Raw genomic sequence first — 20,860 nt, forward strand, 5'->3', positions numbered from 1 at the left:
CTGATCAGGTGTTCACATGCCGACAGGAAACGTTGAGGGTATAACATGGGAGTAATTTATGATGGGAGCTCAGAGCAGGCCTGTAAGCAAACAGCGATCCTCACGCGACACAGGCGTCTCTCTTCACTGGTGCTATACAAACTGCAAGTTGTCTCCCTTTTTCGTGTGCAGAAACAAAATTTTCAAGTGACAACTCCTTGGAAACACAATAAGGTACGGCAGCGCGTTTCTTCAATTCACTTCCATCGAAGAAACAAGTTTCCCTTCAAATGAACAATTTATTGATAATCGGTCACATTAAGTGCCCAAACGCACTCGCAGGTATGTGAACAGCTTCGTACGGGCTCTACGGATTTTCCTTTCCCATGACATCAAAGTGTACATTGCTCAATTTTTTCCATTTTAAAACAGAAGTCATCACAGGTGCAGATGGGACACACAACTTAAGAGTCGCCTCATTAGTGAGGACTCACAAACACCTTCTCTGCAGATGTTTGCAGCTCTGCACTCGTCTCCTCGAGAGTCCAACGTTGAAGTGGGTGTGACGTTCACACAGAACAAGTTTCTGACATATTAATGTTTTCAATACATATTGAACCAAACTCAGCAAATTATAATTTGGGGTGGGTTACTATTGCATGACAAACATACAATGGCAAAACAAAACATGTTAAGTAGGCCCTGGGAACAAGTTGGCAGGCATGACTAAAATATTGCCCGATTTAAAACTTCTAAAATTTAAATTCAAACATGAACTGTTAAACTTTAAAATGACACAGACCTACGTACTGAACAAATAGCAGGTTTTTGTTACTTTGTACCAACATATTACTGATACTAAATATTATTCTTGGAGGACCTACTGGTTTCAGAGCAATAAATGAAACAACACAAAACTCTCTAAGCTTTTTTATCCATTACTACTGTAGTTTTTCATAGATCACATTACACAACCATGTCTAAGGTAGGGATGCACAAAATAAAAGTAAAAAATATGAAAAACATTGTTAGTATTTGCTTCACTATGCTATGCGTATTTTGTTATGGGCTGTTCCCTGGGCAAAAAAAAAAATCTCACATCTGTTAGTATTTAGCATTCCACATAGAGTCGACATTAACAATTTAGTTTTACCAGTGGACAAACACTGAGGTCATTGTCTATCTTGCAATCTGGTGTTCCAGTATTACGTTAATAAAAGATATTCTGAAATCCAAAACCATGAACCTGAAAGTTATTTTTCAAACTGTATTCACAACATAGGTGACTGAAATGTATGAGCTGTATCTAGACGAGACGTTTTCACTGGTGACCTTCAAAAAATATTTCCAACTCTGAAGGCGCACACATACAGGCCAGTGTGAGTCCATCAAAATTAAAACACATTGCATAACTCTTCTTCAGTACACTACACTTTATTTTTATTGTTGTCATCATGGTGGTTACCAGATGAAGGCGAAATAGCCCAAAACATTAACGGAGTGTGTTTTGCACGCTGGAGAAGAGTTGTGCGACATGTTTTGACCTTCAAAAATGTTACCAGGATTCTTCCTCCTGTTTAGCTTTGTAACTGAAGTACCAAATCATCCACTACACCTTTACTTAAAACCTTCAATTCAAAAATGTCATGCTCATCTTTGTCTCCATCCATCAAAAAAGTGATTGTAATATAACAAATATTATTGCACTGTAATTCAAAGCTTTGCAAAAGGATGTTTTCTGATTCTCTTCATGTAAATGTATAGGAGGTAGACACAATAACACCTGTAAAATCTAAGGCAACGCAGTAATAATACCCCAGACACAAACATGACCTTTGTTATGATCGTAATTTTTTTGTTAACACTGTATCGGGGAGGTCAACACTATAGCAGCCAGTGAGGCCATTGTTTGTGTTTTTATTGTAGTGGAGGTGTTATTGTGTCTTCTCAATGCATTTTTTAATTATTTTCTTCTAGTAGAGTTGGACAGTCAAGATTTTAAACCTGTAAACGAACCAAAAATTTGTTTTTCTATATGACTTATCTCTTTTTAAATCTAATTTATTCAACAAATGCTCCTCATATTTTAGTATATCTGACTGAATTACTGCAGGTTTATGACTTTGTGAGCAATTCACCCTTTCAAAGTAATTTCAAAAACACACATCCTTTTAGTTTTGTAGGAGGGCACTGTTTGTCCTTTTAGTGGATTACATGGCAACATACAAACACTCAAGAACCATACTAGTGTACCCCATAATGCAGAACACACAGCATGCAATAGTTACTGACATACAGCAGTTTTTTTTGTTTTTTTACACCACTTGAACTTAGTGTGTTCTGATTTTTTTTTTTTTTTAAGATGCTCCACGGACCACAATCATGACCAGATAGTCCTCTTCACTTTTAGCCAGAGCTTTGGCAGAGGAATCCAGGAACTGCTGGGAGAAATCACAGGGAGGGAAAGCGTGAAGAACCCCTGTGTTGTCTTTATCTCGGCTCCCTCCCACGGGTAGACTGATGACTCCAGCTGCTTGTTTTTGGTTGAGGTAGGACACCAGGTTGCGAAGCGGCCGCTGAGTTGAGGCTGCGGGGTCCGATGAAGATGAATCCTCTGTGGTCCCAGGAACTGCCAGCAGGATGGCGTAGCCGGCGGGCCCCGCCACCTTGATGCGTCGGGACACCTCGTCAAGCTTGGGCTGGTCCAGACGGAGACGCTGGGTGATCTTTAGCTCGCTCACCTGCCTCCCCGTTGTGCCCTCGACGAGCAGGTCGCTGGCTACGTTGTGGTCACCCTCCAGCAGGTGCATGTTGGCGGGGAAGTTGCTGTTCTTGAGCAGCAGCATGCCTTGCCAGGCCAAGCTGAGTTTGGTGCCGTCTGGTTTCGACGGCTGGCCTCCTTTGGAGCTGCTCTCAGAACGTTCTCGCTTGGCCGGCCCTTTACCGCCATCGCCTGCTTTGCGCTTACGCTCTCCAACCGCTGAAACAACGCTGCTTGAAGGTCCCTTTTCAGAGAGACTCTGGCTTTTGAGTCTCCGCTCAGCCACACCTCTTTCCAGGCTGCTGTGGCGTTCTCGCGCGGGAGAGGGTCTCTCGCCCCGCACAGGGCGCTCTGAGTCACTGAAGCGCCCTCCGTCTCTGCTGCTACCTCCAGGACTGCCATCTGGAGAAGCACGTCTCCGCCTTACTGTCCTCTCAGTGCTGTCAGGGGAGTGGTCTATGTGTCGTCCGTCCTCCATCACGCGCCGCTTGCGTGCAGGTTCTCGTCCCTGCAGCTCTCGCTCCAAAGACCAAGGTTCTCGTGCCCGCCGCTCACGTTCCAAGTGCTCCAGAGGCTCGAAGGGTGAAGCACGTACCCGATCACGAATAGCTGGGTTGGGCCACTCGGTACCAGGAAAGAGTTCTCTCTCCCTGAAGTGAAGAGGCGGTGGAGTCCGTTCCCTGACCCTCAGGGGTTCAGGTGTGGCACGGTGGACAAACGACTCAGCCACCATGTCAAACGGCGGTATTGGAAGCGGCTGCAGGAACTGCTGCTGGTAACGATGCTCAGTGTCAGCAAAGTCCACTCTGAGTCTCCTCTCTGGACCTCCGAGTGGGAAGCCCCTCATGTGCGTGCACGCCGCTTGTGCAGCGTCCAAACTTTCATACTGAATGTAGGCCCAGGTGTCCCCCTTTCTGTAGTCAATGGTCCTTATAGTGCCAAAGCGATCAAACTCTCTGGCCAGGGCTGCAACAGGAACCCAAGGTCCAAGTCCACCCACCCACAGGCGCGTGGTGGGAGTTGCTTTCCCATAACCTATCTTTATGGGGTTGTGTCCCACTATTTTGCCAGACATACTAAGCTTAGCCCGGTGAGCCATGTCCAGATTCTCAAACTTCAGAAACCCATAGGTGCTGGTTTGTCCCCTTGTGGGTCTTTTAATGTCCACTTCAGTTATGACCCCAAACCTGTCAAAAGCTCTCCTCAAATCTGCTTCTGTGACAGTAATGTCCAGGTTGCCTAAAAACAACGTCCTATTGGCTCTTTGGTCGTCTTCTGGAGATATAAAATCCTCCTCGCGGAAAGCTGCGCGCTCTGCAATGAAAGCAGGTCGAGCCCGCGCTTCAAACAGGGCGAACTCCCGGTCCCGGTCCAGCTCTCTGGGTAACGGAGGCGGTGGAGGAGGAGGGAGGCGACCCAGGGCGAGCTGCTGGAGCCGGTAGTCTCTGTATCCGAGCCCAGTGGGGGAGAGAGGTCTCTGTAAATGTCTGTGGCTTTGAGCTGCTCCGTATAAGTCTCTCTCCACCGGTGAGCGGCTTCTCCTCCGGTTGATGTACACCGCTTCTATCTTCAACGGCCGGTCGTACAGCACCAACCGTCCTCTGGCGTGTTTAGCGGCTCTGGCGTCCTCCGGCTTCCTGAAGTTCACAAACGCGATCCTCTCATCGTTGCTTCGGCTTATCTTCACACTAACATCTCCAAATTTCTTAAACTCGTGAAACAATCCGTCTTCAATGTCTTCGTCGCTCAGCTGGGTGCCTAAGTCGCTTATCTTGAGCGTCTTGTACTCACTCTCTGCGGCTGTGCTGCTGCTGCTGCTGCTGCTGGGCGGCGGCGGTTGGGCGCGCGGCTCACCCCGAGAAGAAGCACCGCTCCTCGGCGAGGCTAAATCCAGCGTCAGGCTCAGGCTGTGGTTCTTATTGACGGAGACGGAGCTCGCTGCGGACTGACAACCGTGGTTGTTTCCTCCAGTCCTGCTGTGCCCGTCGAAGTCTCTGTCTCTTTTATTATCATTTAGTAGACTCCTTCTCGTCGACCCGCCACCGTCGCCTTTAGTGGAGCTGTTTCCGTTATTGCTCCCGCCGGAGATGGACGACAGAGCTCCCATTTTCTTGCTGGTCGGGTGGCATCCTCCTCCTCCTCCTCCTCCTCCTCCTCCGCGGTCTCGTATCTCGTCCAAGGCCCGGGAGCGTTTTTTAATCGGCGACCGCTCTTTACCTTTCATTTCAGTCCACTCAGACACGGAGCAGACCCTTGGGGACGCCGGTGTCTTTTTTTGTAGCGTTATTTCTGCAGATAAGTGCAGAGAATAGTTGAAATGGACAAACGGATTTTATTCACTGACCCTGCGGCAAAACAACAACAGTCGCCATTTTGTAAAGATTACCGCTAAGTCCCGCCCCCTGGCTGTGATTGGTTAAGAAAAGTGGGTGGAAAACTTTAAAGCGCACGTCAATCATCCGAGGCAAGGCAGCTTTATTTGTACAGCACATTTCTTTTTTTTCCTTTTTTTATTGTGATTACAAAACAAGTGAAGACATGTGCAGGGACATATATAAAAAATACCAAAATATATTATACAGAGAAAGACAAATAACAAAACAACACAAGGGGATAAAAGCACATTGTATAGCACATTTCAGCGACAGGGTGCTTTACATAAACATTCAAGAACATTGCCACAAAGTGCAAAAGAACATTAAAGGTCCCATATCATGCTAATTTTCAGGTTCATACTTGTATTTTGTGTTTCTACTAGAACATAGTTTACATGCTGTAATGTTAATAAAAAAACACTTTATTGTCCTCATACTGTCTGCCTGAATATGCCTGTATTTACCCTCTTGTCTGAAACGCTCCGTTTTAGCACATTTTGACGAAATTGCAACAGAATTGCGTTGCTAGGCAACAGCTTGGGTCCATGTGTACTTCCTGTCGGCTGATGTCATTCACATCCACTGCAACCAGGAATAAACTGGGACACATTTAGAATGTTTACGTTTAAAATTGTGTAAAGGGTCTAAATATTTTATATTCATGACATCACGAATGGGCAGAACTCCTGACAGCTTGTTTCAAATGCAGAGTTTCTGAATACGGGCTGTGTGTATTTCCCCGTGGATTGAGTGTTTCGATACTTTCAAAGTATTTATATAGGACTTAAGCCTGCTTTGTAATAAAAAAACATGAAAATCTCACTTTTTTATAATATGGGACCTTTAAGACAATGTCTCCCTGATTTGTGTGCCTTAGGGTGTTGTCTTTGTTTTATTTATTTATTTATTTATTTTTATTTATTTTTGTTTGTTTTGTTTTGTTTTTTGTTCGTCTGTTTTTTTTTTTTTTTTTTTTTTCCTTTAACTACTTTAAACTTAACTACCATTTTTGTTTGCCCTTAGTTCCTAGTATTGTCTGTTTTTGGTGATATATATAAAAAATGAGGCATGATACACACCCCACAGAAGTCTGTATCACTGACATGCACATGCTTCCTAATAAAAATATTTGAAACAAAGGAACATTAAGACGTAATTAAAACAGTTATAAAAACATAAAAACATTAAAGATTAGAAAATAAAAACAAGCTAAAAATAAAAGCTAGGATAGAAGCTAAATAGAATATAACACACAAGAGTAAAAGCTCTAGTGCAGTACAAGATCATTATCTGGTTTAATAAAAGGCAGCAGCAAACAGGAAAGTTAAGCTTTGATTTAAAAGAACTCAGAGTTGGAGTTGGTCCTGCAGGTTTCTGGGAGCTTGTTCCAAATATTTGGTGCATAAAAACTGAACGCTGCTTCTTCTGCATGTTTAGTTCTGACTCTGGGGACACTAAGTTGACCTGATCCAGATGCCCTGAGATGACCTGAGAGGTCTGGATGGTTCAGAACATAGCAGAAGATCAGAAATGTATTTTGGCCCTAAACCATTTAGTGCTTTGTAAACCAGCAGGAGTATTTTGAAATCAATTCTCTGAGAGACAGGGAGCCAGTGTAGAGACCTCAGAACTGGACTGATGTGATCCACTTTCTTGGTCTTAGTGAGACAGTGAGACATTTAAATGTAAATTATTATTTTATCCATCACACTATTAAACACCATCCTTTTAGCCATCATTCTTTTTACCTCTTTCTATCTACCTATTTATATTTATTTTACTTTATTTTATCTTATTCTTTTTTAATCTTGCCTTAATTTGATTTGCACCCTGACAGACCGCCAGCCACCACCACTCCTCTCAAGCGCACACACACAGTCACATGATATTGATCTTGCCCAGTTATGTTAGCTTTTTTAAAATTTTCTTTATTTCTTTCTTTATTTGTTTACTTATTTGTTTGTTTGTTTTTTTTGGTTTTTTTCAGTTTTGTTTTTTTCTCCATTTTCTTTTCTCCATATTTCATTTTATTTTGTTATGAGGAAAAGAAAGAAAAAATATATATATATATTTTATATATTTTATATATATATATATATATATATATATATATATATATATAAAGTAAACTCCTCAACTGGCCAGGCATGGGCCATGCTGCCTCACCACCAACTGAGCTATCAAACCAATGCAAAACACCAACACATTCTGTGGCCTGTTATCAGTCAACACCTCTCTGACATGGTCTCACAATACTAAACATGATAAGCACAACAAGGTAGTATTAATTTAGAGATTTACAATTTATCACAGGGCTACGCGAATGTTTAATTTCATTGTGAACTGCTCCTGTTTTTGTTTTTTTTGTCCAACCCCTGTCAAATTATTTAGATTATTATGGACAGTACACCCACTAAATATCTGAAATGTCCACAAATTGTGACATTAAAAATCTAATTTCACAGGAGGGAAAACAAAAGATCATGATGCAGGAAGGAGGTAGAGCTTTAGGATAGAAACTTTATACTTAAGTCGACCTAATACCACAAGGTGGCAGTATTTGAACAGTAGCTTGAAGGGTACAGTAGCACATAAGCCCTTAACTAATCCTTAAAAATGACCTTGGATAGGCACATGGCCCTTCTCTCTGTGGATATGTGGACAAAGCAAGCTGCTGATCAACAAGTTGTAATGCATTTTCTCATAAGTATAAAGTTGCCAAGCTCCAGTCATAATTGTAGGACTTTTGTAAAGATGATAAATGTAATGATCAGCTTTTAAAGTAGCATAATGAGTCATTAATTAGTTTAGTTACGTTTTGTAGGTTAATTGGATATAGTTTAGGCCTTTTAAATAGCCTAATAAGTGATAAATTAGCCTATTTAGGTGTTGTAGTTTAATTTGATATATTTTAGGCCTTTTAATTGGTTACTCCCGAACACAAGAGTTTCCTTTTTGGAGGTACAGTATAAGCTGAAAGCAAAATTAAAACAGACTACTGTTATTTGGCTTTTTCTTGTCCTTTATTGGCGTTATTTACCACCCATTTCTGAGTTTGTTTGAATCATGCTGAAATAAAATAACACTAAGCTGAGTTCACCGTTTCTATCAACCATTTTTTGCACTTCTGTATATGTCGAAAAACATTTTGTGCACACTTTACAATTAGATGCAAATAGGCAAATATCAGGAAGCAACCAAATACTTCATGACAGACTGTGTTGAACTCGCCTCACTCCACTGTTTGACTAGTTGGCCGCATCTTGCTACCACATTGTTTAGCTTAGTGGGAAATGTTAATGCTGTTGGACAACTTCAAATACAAGGATCGGTTGTGTCACAATAGCTGCACTTCAAGGCCAAGATAAATCTTGTAGAGATCAAAGCTCAGGACGGTGGCCAGCGGGCAGCGGTACACACTTTAATGAGCATTAAATCAGATTTTTTTTTCGTCCATTAATGAGGGTAAGGGTATAGTAATTTTCTAGTGACAGTCTTCACCCAGTGACCCTTACATACAAAGTGATGCTGGGTTAATAACTGCCCCCAGCATTGTGCTCTCAACATTTTTCATTTGACAAATCATATAAGGCCTTTGCAGCCTGATATATTGAGCCAATACAGATCAAAGCGTACGCCACACCACTGTAACTTTAATGACAACTTAATCAAAACGTATGGCCGCCTATTGTAAGGTAATTGGTGCAGTTTTTTAGCGGGATACTGCATTCATAACAGCTATTCTATTACTGACATATATCATATCAAATTCACTACATGTAAGCCACTGAGTTTCCTCTTTTGTTTAGATAGATGTGATTAACCTGCTCTCTATCTAAAAATAAATATCAAAACTGAGCGTTGATTCACCATCTGCTATTTCTTCAGCTTTCCTAAAGATGACCATCTCCTCAATCCCTTATCCCCACTGACAGGTCTCCTTATCTTCTCCACTTAATCTGGGATTTAATCAGGGGGACTATGTAACTGCAGTAAAGGCTGCCGTCTCCCAGGGCCTGGCTGGAATTTGAAGCTGTGGGTGTGGAAAGTGTTTCTGATGGGTTTGTGCTTTCTTCTATTGGAACCACATGTCGGTGGCTCACACAAAACCCCGGCACAGACTGAAAGGGAATGGCAGCCGATCCGCCCCGGCGTGGCTGACAAGGGAAAGGAGAGCCAGCGTATTCAGCCGTAAGCCATGTACACTTCTGGGGAGTAAGTGGAGCTTTTCGGGGCTTTGTCCACCAGTGGAACTTTGTTTTTTTCTCTCAATTCAAGTTCTCAATCTCTCACAGATTTAAATGTTTGCACATCTGACATGAATATGTTGGTATTTAATAATGTACAACAGATGGGATGGTACCATGCAATTCAGTGTTTCCTTGACAATAAAGTACATAGTTTGGGGTAAAGCACAGCAAGGAGATTTCCTGAAAACAATTTTTTTGGAATGCATGTGAAACTAGTCATATTCTTCTTTAAAAAGACAAGACATGAATTCATATAAATAAAAGCAGAAAGCAGATGAACTGGCAAACAAAACGCTCTGCGCCATGGTAACCCCGATTTCTTCTATTAAACCGTGAGTCATTACTCAGTTGGTCGGGTTTACCTCTGATGCCAGATGTGAATGAGAAATGGCTCAATGTGAAGCTATCCTTCTGTGGGAGGCTCTTTACTTTATCATCAAGAGTGGAGTGTGGTCGCTCAGTTAGCTCTCCATTAATGAACCTGCCACTCGCTCCTGATAGACGAGGTGCCACCTGAAGGCCTCTTGAAGCGAGGCCAAGTACGCTGCACACGTACGGCCTCTCTGTGCACTTCCCGAATACAAAGAAGCTCACTTCCCGCACAGCAGACATCTTTGTGTTTATGGCAACCGCAGCCTGTCAAGCATTTTTTTGCCTCACAACCACATTTCCAGTTAAATATGTGACACAGAATTTTGGTTCGTTTTTTAAGAGTCATGTGAAGCCTAAAATAATTCCGGCTGAGATTGTTTTTGTTCCGTTTTCTTAATCTCTTTTCCCCAAAATAGTTTCCTACTGAAAAAAACAGAGGATTTAGATGGAGGCCTTTATTACTAGTCACACTACAAAGCACAACAGACAGAAAAAAAACACTGATTATTATGATAATTACAATTTTTACATGCTTAAATAATTGTTCCTCTTTGGTCTCAGCATTGTGATATCAAACTAAAACTGGAAACAATAAAGTTCCTATTAATACACTGGGTTTTCGTGCTAGAGGCTCACCCTCAATGTTCATGAAATTCATATTCCAAGATCGTCTGAATTGTGAAAAGTTGGCTTCGATAAATGTTTAGAGGAATTATTTGAGTCATATGCTGAGATGGGTGTGTACATCAGGGACTGTGTGTATGGGTCAGGAATGTAATATGCTTTGGCTCAGTCAGTGCATAATGGGGAGCAGGCACTGTTGTTGGGGGTCATGTAGGCCAGGAGAGGATGCTGCCTGGCTCTTTGGCTTTCATACGCAGCGCCACAAGGCCCGTCGGCTTGTAGTCGGTCTCAGGACCCTCGATGGAAGGGGGCCCGAGGCTTCCTGGGAAGCCGTGGAGCGAGTACAGGCCGTTGATGCCCGGATGGTGCGACGGGTGGTGGTGGTGGTGGGGATGGTTGGGGGACGCGGGCATGCCCATGAAGCCCTGCAGATTGCTGTGGGGGTGAGAGTACGGACTCATGCAGGACGAGGGGATGGAGTCCGCTCCGAGGACGCAGCCGGCGCCCGAACCACCGCCTCCTCCTGAAGCCGCCCCGGGCCACAGGTTGGACTGCATCTGGACGGGAAGAATTTTAGGACACATTTGTGATGTGTCTCAATACTTCCGTACTTACACGTTCACACTGAGAAGTATGGCAAAATGCAGTGCACTCCAAGTGCCCAGATGTTGTCCTCAAAACTACGTAGCGGAAGGAGAGGGGCCACCAACTGCTTTCAAACTTGTGAAAATGGCGGGCGAGGAAGCTGCAGCGGTTGCGATTTATACGGCAACATCGAACTATACAAATTTAATTTATGTTATGTGTTTTTTTCACTTAGTACGACGACACTGTAGTCGGATAGAAGCCGTTATTGGGTTAATTTATCCTTCTAAATTGAATTACTGCCGATACGGCGTGATGTCCGTGTCTGACTATCACCAGATGATCTACCGAGCTTCCGGTGAGTACACAACAGCCGTGTGCAATTTGAGACAACACTAGCCTGTCGAAACTCATGCACTACGCAATTAAGTACATAGTGTGCTCAGAGTACTACATGGAAGTGTACTAACTGAAGTATTCGAATTGAGACACAGCTTTGGAATTTGATGGAATGAACATGGAAACACTTCATACTTTGCTATGAACACCAAATAAAGATACAATATCTGCAAAGGTCGGAAAGAGCTTGAAAAACTAAACAAAAAGTTCTCACAGCAGGATGAATAATTCCTTCCACTACAACATGTGTGTCTGCGGTGGCCTACCTGGTATGCATCATGGCGAGGGAGAAGGGAGATATCATATGTAGCAGCAAAGTGGTTGCGGACTTCCTGGATCTTGCCATAGCGTTCCCGTTTCCTCCACTTGGCTCTACGATTCTGGAACCAAACCTTTCAAAACACAAAAATTCAGAGGACAACAGATTTTGTTCAGGTCATAAACTCTCTTCTGCTTATAGTTAGAAAACTAAAAAAGGTGTAAAATATGAGTAGGCAATATGACAATATATATTGTCAAAATGATATAAAAATGTCTTTCATATATATTTTTCCATATTGTTTCTATTATGATATAGGCTAGACCTATTTTTATTTCTCTATAATTTCACTTAAAACTACTATGTTTATTAATCACTCAAGTTCTTAAAATGAAAAATACTTTTAATTTAAAGTATTTAATTCACACAGGTGGTTATTTCATATAGACTATATATTTATTGAATTACCAGAAAACAAACTATATTGTGAGATATATCGTTATCGAGATATGAAATGACCTATATCGGGATGGAAGATTTTGGCCATATCGCCCAGCCCTAAATACTATGATGTAGCTGCCCAAACACACACCTGAACCCGAGCCTCAGTGAGCTCGGTCCTCAGGGCCAGCTGCTCCCGGGCGTACACGTCGGGGTAATGCGTCTTCTGAAACACTTTCTCCAGCTCCTCCAGCTGAAAGGTGCTGAACGTGGTGCGATTGCGCCGCTTCTTGTTCTTGCCCGATAAGTCGATGGAGTCGGCGATAGAGTCCACCTGTAAACCGCTGCCTGGCTCTTTCAGCTTGCCACAACAGTCTGTGCCAATGCCAGGGTAGCCCATGGTCTTCGGAGCTCCTTTCTCTCTGACTGAGACATGGAGGGCACACAGGAAAAAGGTTTTATATATTTCAAAATCAAAATAAATGCATATGCAAATTCTCATATTGTCAGTTCATTTATTGTTTCATGGTTTTAGACTGCTGTTAGGTCGTCTTTAAGGCACCACATTATGTTTAGGGTGCTGATTTTACTCAACATTTTGCAATCATCAACTTCTGATTAAGATTTTAGCCTTGTTTAAGTCCTCTGTCAAATACTTTGTGTAATCTGTTTTACTTTGTCTGGAACCCATTGTTGTTGTTGCTGTCCTTGGCCAGGACACTCTTGAAAAAAATATTTTAATAATTGTGGTTAAATAAAATCAAAATATATATTTTTTAGGGTTTTGTAGGGTTGCAGAAAAGTTGTGTAGGATCGAGAGAAACATCACCAACAAATCAGCGGCCTTTTACAGGTTAACATAGACAAACATTCACACCTACAGCTAATTTACCGGCACTAATATGAGGATGAAAAACTGTTGTACAGAAAAGGCCAGTCCTGGAAATTAGAGGTTGACCGATATTAACAATAGTTTGGAGCAGGAAAAATCGGCCGATACCCCCAAACCCCACAAAAAATGGAAATGAACAATCTTTGACCTTATTAAAAACTATATAACTAACTGACATCTGAGTCAAATAAATACCTAAATAAATAAATCTGTAACTGGACAACTGAACATCAAACGCAAAGTAATAAATATCTAAACATTACATGAATATCGTTTGCTCACTGTTAAATCAGCTGTTGAACACATTGAAGGTTTTTTTCATGGAGTGGTAAAAAATAAATTGGCCTATCTTAAATATAATTTAAAGTCTTGTGCATTTATTGCTGGAGCGCAATGAGCGCCAGCGCTCCAACTCTCCCGGTCTGGAAGTACGAGTGCCATTCCATGGGGTCTGTAACAGTTGTTTAGATTATCATCAGAAGTTGATGACATGCACACAGATATTTTTCAACAAAAGTGGCCTCATTATGTGAATGGAGCCTCCGTGCAAAAGGCTGATGTACATTCCCGTGAGACTGGTGACGGCTACGCAGGCATCGGCAACTATCGGAGCCCAGTTCCGCCGATAACGATAGTTTGTAAAACGTTCTATCGGCCAAACCGATTAATCGGTCGACCTCTACTGGAAATCAAATCTCTTTGCATGTGAGGCACCAGAGCAAACAACTGAATGATCAACCACTCCCAGTTTCACTGCCAGAGAAAAAGTTTCATCTTGAGAATCAACACAAAAAAAATTCTACACATGGTTACAAAATCTAAATCCATCAATCTTTTGCTTATTTTTTATTCTTCCCAATTTGATTCCCAAACTACCATAAGAGGCTGAACTATGATGCAGAGAAAAGCAACATTGATTCAGCCAAACAGCGATTTAATTTGATTATCTCAAACAACCCGTAGTGAACTCTCGGTGAGTTGGTTTGAATTAAACCCACAAGGCAATAAGTAAAAAACACAATTTGATTTGGAAATATAGAACATAAATATTTAGGTTCACCTTTCAAACAGACATACCAATTTATTCGATAGGAAACTTATTGCAATGTCCATGTCAAAATATTCAAATTAAGAGTAAGAAAACTAGGATACAGCACTGGATTATATGACAAATTCATATCTGATATAGCCCATGATTGTTTGAATACACTGAGCTGTAACGGGAAATGTGAAAGCATTATTTCCCTTCCTGTTAACCGACCATAGAAAGGGCTGCTCCCTCCTGCAGTGTTTGGATGCTGTTGTCTATGTTCATTACGTTTAACCCTGAGCTCCAAAACAAAATCACTCTGCGTCTAACTGCAGGCACTCGCTCACTGGGGCCAGCTGAGACATTACTTTGCTATTCTCCTAATTCAATATGGGGCCCAACAGAGAGCACTTTTCATTGCAACATTAATTTCCTCGTGTCCATTAGATCCCACCTCGCACCACAGTTCATGCTGAAAACATTCTCCGTTAAGATTTCAAACTGGGGCCGCAGGACGTTGTATAGCTTTTGCCCTGTCAAACAGCCACATCCGCTCTGCCTGCAGTGTAACAGGAGATCTATGTGAAATGCAGGAAAAGGCAAATAGAGGATACATTCAAAATGTATATGTAGGAATATCACGCTGTGAGCGTGGGGATCAATTCTAATACACCGAGTAGTCGTGGTAAAAATTTAAGCTGCTTCCTTTCCTCTCGCTCTGTACGTTAAGGCTTTAAATTTGTGCAAAACAGTCTTTAAAACATATGTTTCATACTGTTTATTTAATGGATGTATAATATTCACTGGTTTTTAATTTATCTACTATAGTTATTATAGCAGATTAATAATAAAAATGAAGAAAATTAAAAATGAAGCAATCTCATCTTCTAACAAAGGATTAAGGTTTGTGTGCACAAAATGATTTAATAGTGAGGGAATATTTTATGGAGAAATAAGATGCATTTGTGAGTGCAGCATATTTCTTTATCAGAAAGTATGAATAAGGTAAAAACATGTATTGTGCCCGTGCCGTGGATACATTTTGTCTGGGATGTATTGTGGCGGATATGCAATTCATATAGAGACAAAAAAATTATTTCCGACTGGGAACATCGTGCATGTAAACCAGAATTTAGCCATATAGCAAATATAGTATAAAATATATTAGTAAAGATAGTCAAGCGGTAAATCATTTTGTTTTTCGACATTCTGACCCCTTATTATTTGTAAAAATGGTGAGAAACCTTTTGGACCTTTTTGTTGGAAAAATTAAAGTTTTTATTATAAAAATCAAGCATTTTATTGTGAAAGAATTTCAGAAAAATCTACTCATGCATTAATAGAATTTAGCTAATTCTGCATTATTACAATTGCAAGAATTGATTGCAAACAATAATATTGCAAACAACAATATTGCAAATGAAATTAAAACTTCAAAAGTGTGAAGATGGTTGAAGTGTTTTAAATGTGTTGGCCTTTCCCAACATCAATAAACTTTCCTCCCACTGTAGACAAAACAGGAAGACGCGTCTGCCTTTGAAGGTGAACGAACCCAAAAAACACAAATGAAGAGGCACACACACGCACACACAAACACACAGTATCTATCTGCATATGCATACATGCAAAGATCTACTCACTAATATATATACCCAGTAATTTATACCTAGTAATATACAAAATAAATTAAACTGGCACTGAACAATTGTCAGTGCAAAAGCATGCATATGTGTATGTGTGTGTGTGTGTGTGTGTGTGTGTGTGTGTGTGTGTGTGTGTGTGTGTGTGTGTGTGTGTGTGCGCGCGTGTGACAGAGGAATGGGGAAATTAAACACGCCTTCTCTTATTTAAACCCAATTTAAAAGAAAAGTAATAAAAGTCCACTTCCAAACAGGCCGACTGATATCGTTATCATAACTAATAGTGAATAAAGTCTATTGGCTGTCTTTGGCAGCGACATGAATCAAGCTGTTGTATATTATTCTGGACACTGATATCACAAAGACCTTATCAGCGCTCATATCCTCTGTTGCTCTGCAGAATCATCAACACCAATAAATAAAGTGAAAGACCACATCATTTCCTCAGGCTTCGGTTCAACATATACAGTCGCTACTTTTCTTCCCAAGATGGACATTTACAGGCTGTTATGTCTGAAAGCATTTGAGCACAAATCCTGAGTCAGTTCTGATGTGTTTTACATTACAGAAACACGCGCATGGAGAGAATAAGATGCTATTGTTAAAAAAGAGTGTGAGGACTAAAATACAGAAATATGAAGCTGACATGTTGGCCGATAGCTGACTAGTAGCCTAATGACACACCAACTTGCTGCCAGGCTGACCTTTAACCTCTCACACTTTACATCAAGGACTGTCACGTGAAAGAAAACTTGTTGACATTTTTATCACAACCAATGCTTTCATTTGCATAGCCAGTAAAAATCAATCAACACTTTGGTATAATTATTAGTTGAAATTACACATTTATAAAAGCTGCAAACTGAAAAAAAAACTGGCTTACCGGAAAACTGATCAAATGGATTTATGTCATTTAATTTTTAAATAAATGTAACATTTAAAAGGTGATATTTATGATGATTATGATAAAGATTATTTTCATGTTATGCCTCCATTCATCAATTTTTACACCCGCTTATCCTGTGAATTATTTCATTTTTGAAATGTCAAAATTGGGAAAAATATATGCTAATGCAAGTATTGTCTTCAGCACTATAAGGACATTTTGGGAAAAAAATACTAAGAAATATTCATATTTTTTATGCCTCTGATCACTTATCAAACTCCAGTGTATAGTCAAGCAATTTTGCTTTGTTTTCACACATAGATAGTTCAGAGAAACAAGCAAAAACAAGCCAAGATGATGGTAATAATAAGTAAATATCTTGCTGTTGCTCCTACTTTAGTTGCTGTTTATTAGTTCTTATTTAATTTTGCAACACATTAACTGCCTCTGACTCACCCTCCGAGTTGTTCTCATAAAACGCCGGCTTGCCCTTCTGATCCGGGTTTATACTCTCCAAGAACTTGCTGTGTTTGGACGGTGAGGCTGGCTGGTTTGCAGACGCAGCGCCGTGCGTAAAGTCCGCAGCAGCGTCTCCAAACCGGCCCATGGCGGCGGCGTACAGGTCCCCACGCAGGCTGAGGCGGTGAGGAAGAGGAGGGAGAAGATGCGAGGAGGGTTTCTGCAGCTCATCGCAGGAGAGGAAGGATCCGCCGCTGTGCTCCAGTCTCGGAGAGTTCTCTGGCGTCCTCCTGCTGCTCTGCGAAGAGAAAGGCAAACACGTCTCCGTCTCCATCTCACGGCTCCAGCAGGCAGCGACAGACAACAGCGACTGGACGCTGATAGAGAGGCAGCAGGACTCACACAGGGGTTTTTTTTTTCCTCTTCTGTGTTCATGTCAAGTGGGTGGGATTTAACAGATCAGAAACAAAGACCCGTGAAACCGGGGGTTGGAGTGTGTGTGTGTGTGCGTAAAACAGAGAGAGAGAGAGGGGTGGGGGGAGAGAGAGAGAGAGAGGATGTGTGTGTTTGTGTGCGTAAAAGAGAGAGAAAGAGAGAGAGAGAGAGAGAGAGAGAGAGGATGTGTGTGTTTGTGTGCGTAAAAGAGAGAGAAAGAGAGAGAGAGAGAGAGAGAGAGGATGTGTGTGTTTGTGTGCGTAAAAGAGAGAGAAAGAGAGAGAGAGAGAGAGAGGATGTGTGTGTGTGTGTGCGTAAAAGAGAGAGAAAGAGAGAGAGAGAGAGAGAGAGAGGATGTGTGTGTGTGTGTGCGTAAAAGAGAGAGAGAGAGAGGGGGAGAGAGAGAGAGAGAGAGAGAGGATGTGTGTGTGTGTGTGCGTAAAAGAGAGAGAAAGAGAGAGAGAGAGAGAGAGAGAGAGGATGTGTGTGTGTGTGTGCGTAAAAGAGAGAGAAAGAGAGAGAGAGAGAGAGAGAGAGGATGTGTGTGTGTGTGTGCGTAAAAGAGAGAGAAAGAGAGAGAGAGAGAGAGAGAGAGGATGTGTGTGTGTGTGTGCGTAAAAGAGAGAGAAAGAGAGAGAGAGAGAGAGAGAGAGGATGTGTGTGTTTGTGTGCGTAAAAGAGAGAGAAAGAGAGAGAGAGAGGGAGAGAGAGAGAGAGGATGTGTGTGTGTGCGTGTGTGTGTGTGTGTGTGTGTGTGTGTGTGTGTGTGTGTGTGTGTGTGTGTGTGTGGTGGGGTGTCTATTACAGCATCCAGCAGTCTGATATAATCCGCCAAAAATTCAATCACGTGCGGTTTCTGTCCCTCCAATTAACCATTTAATTCCTATTTCATATATTGTTATGGGCCTAATCACCAAATCAAGCAGGACAGGAGACACACACACACACACACACACACAGCAGTTTACGCACGGAGAACTGACAGAATAAAACACCTTTGTTTACTGAAGGCCATGTTTGTTTATTTCTTCTTTTTTTTTCCATTTAGCTACTTCATTTTATTTTTCTTTATCTATTTTATTCTACACATTCGGGCATAGCGGGTGGGCCTAAATGTTTTCTTTTCATATTCTTTGTTAGAGACTTTGTCATTTACTAAATAATTCTGCACGCACAATTCAGCGTTCAACCTATTTAATAGCTGATATATTCAGTTTTTCATCATTATATTTCGATGCGTTATTTCACTGCCAATAATCATGCGTCTTTCCGTTGCTAAATCAGAAAAAGGAAGACACTGATAGAAGCCTCTATGTCACTAATTACCAAATTCACTGTTGTGTGGCGCACATTTCTGAACATAATGTAAAAAAAAAAAAAGACTAATGCAATTACAAAGCATGTGGAAATCAGTTCAAGACTGCAAAGGTCAAACTAATTTGGATACATAATAATAATACATTGGACACAAATCCATACGCACACATAAACATTAAATATGATAAAAAAAAATATCAACAAAATATGGGAATTTAGTGAGATAATTTATTTAATTGTCATAATTGTCAACGCTGCGATATTATTATTATTTGCGCTGTCTTTGTTTTTGAACAGATAAAGACAATTATTTCGTTAAAAATGCGTCGGCATTCATCGAACTGCATATATTTTGGGTTTATCGTATTTATCTTCGCTAACCAGAGAAATTTCGGATTTTGGAGGCTTTTATCTAAATAATCATTTTAGCCTAATTTAAACCTTTAGCGACAATTATTAATTTAAACAAAATTATTATTCAATAATCTTGAGGATAACGCGTCATCCCAGAACACCAATGCTAGGCCGAAATATAGGTCATTCATTATTATAGTGATCAAACAGATTAAACACTAAATACTCATTTAGTTGCTGTACTCTGTACTCTGCTGACATGTACAGTAGTCCACTTCTTGCTTGTTGTTCAGCTCCACAGTATGGTGCTGATTTCCTGTGGTTTGACTGAATAATACTGAATGTCATTTAGAAATGATGGAAACAGCCAAACAATAGTTATGAAGGTCATAACATTCCCCTCCTAGCAGTGAAATACAGTTTTAATTAATGCAATACAATGCTTAAATCCCTGTGGGATATTTCCTTGACAACTGTTTTGATAAGAGTCAATATAAAAATAATAAAGTAAAAGCAGAAAAATATGCTTTGTCCATGGCACGCAGAACAAGATGTGTGTTATTCATTTTAAACCGTGCAGCTCAAAACTGACTGAAAGAGTTGGACTCAGCAGTGAGATAAAAGGCTTTTGATATACTGACATGTTATCTCCGATCTAGACAAACCTCGTCTAAACACAGTGCACTTACCAGGTTCAGACGCGGCACCGTTGGTTTTGGGGACATCTCGCCATCTCTCTGGATACCTGAGGCCGCACGCTGCTCAGCTGATGGACAAATGTGTAAACACCAGGTCCATTTGTGCCGAGAGGCCTCATAAGCCCCATTTGATTCCATTTTGAGCTCTGAAATATCAAAGTGTCCACAGTACACGTTAGAGATCCAAGTGGAGGAAAAAAAAGGGCTGTGCAACAAGAGGTTAAGATGGCATGTGAATGATGGCTCCAAGTGGGCTCAGATTCTTGCTTGAATCGTGATTTGTACAAAGTCTAACTTCAGAATTTCAATGACAAATAAAGAAAAGCTGAGCTAGCAGCTGTTTTGTCCAAAAAAATCCCCCAAAACATTAATAAACCAGCAGGAAAGCATGTTTAAATTCTAATAATAATCCAGATAATAGTCTCAAACTACATTCTTCTCTTAACCATGAGACTCATAAAAGTGAAAAAAAATGAAAACTCCAGTCTTCATCTGGACACAAATTGCAAAGACATGGCTGCTTTCGTGGAAAGGAAGAGCTCCTTCAAGTTTAAAATGATTAGTGACCTTAGATATAAGGCCTAATGACATTTATGTGTAACATGACTTAGATTAACATGTTTAAATCAGCAGAGCGTAGAGGCTAAAAAAGGCCGCGCTGTCATGTTAATCACAACCACAATGCCACCTTTTACCCTCCCACACTCGGAGTGTATTCATCCCCGTAAACTTCAGCCCTATACGTGGAGTTGCCAGCATTTATCAAACTGTCTGGCTGACCACCATTAAAAACCTCATAATTCTGTTAGAGGGGAGTTTTTTAAGATGTACACACACAAGGGGCGGGGGGGCACACGGATATGTTTCTCAAAATCTCGTGACAAGCATGTCCTCTGTGGCCCGAGGCAGCAGAGCAACGAACCCAGCTGAGTAAATGCATTCCAGAAATGTGGGCAAGAGGAAGAACGTCTGCGCTATGATCTCAGAGCCGCCGCAGGTAACAGTGTTTATATGAATACTGCATCAAGAGAGCATGAGATGTGGAGGATTATGGATATGTTATTTGCTGAGGAATCAAAGCCTGCTAAGAGTCTGTGTGGACGT

General features: G+C 41.1%; 2 protein-coding genes across 4 annotated transcripts in view; both read right to left on the reverse strand.

The window, feature by feature from the left end:
- Window positions 1-258: 258 nt before the first annotated feature.
- Window positions 259-5,253, reverse strand: rbm15 (RNA binding motif protein 15). The gene has a single exon (XM_037772572.1). It carries the CDS (start codon window positions 4,962-4,964, stop codon window positions 2,337-2,339), a length of 2,628 nt encoding a protein of 875 aa, XP_037628500.1. The 5' UTR covers window positions 4,965-5,253; the 3' UTR covers window positions 259-2,336.
- A 4,924-nt stretch (window positions 5,254-10,177) lies between these two features.
- The window catches only part of alx3 (ALX homeobox 3), a 32,003-nt gene continuing 21,320 nt past the window's right edge, over window positions 10,178-20,860 (reverse strand). For all 3 annotated transcript variants that reach the window (XM_037771437.1, XM_037771439.1, XM_037771440.1), the window contains 5 exons: window positions 19,748-19,902; window positions 16,950-17,250; window positions 12,197-12,471; window positions 11,612-11,737; window positions 10,178-10,918 (listed from right to left, as the gene is read on the reverse strand). In XM_037771437.1, the coding sequence (XP_037627365.1) occupies window positions 10,568-10,918; window positions 11,612-11,737; window positions 12,197-12,471; window positions 16,950-17,250; window positions 19,748-19,902 (1,208 nt within the window). In that variant the 3' untranslated portion in view covers window positions 10,178-10,567. The remainder of the gene's footprint in view (window positions 10,919-11,611; window positions 11,738-12,196; window positions 12,472-16,949; window positions 17,251-19,747; window positions 19,903-20,860) is intronic.

The sequence above is a fragment of the Sebastes umbrosus genome, chromosome 6 (assembly GCF_015220745.1).
Source record: "Sebastes umbrosus isolate fSebUmb1 chromosome 6, fSebUmb1.pri, whole genome shotgun sequence".
Classification (NCBI taxonomy): Eukaryota; Metazoa; Chordata; class Actinopteri; order Perciformes; family Sebastidae; genus Sebastes; species Sebastes umbrosus.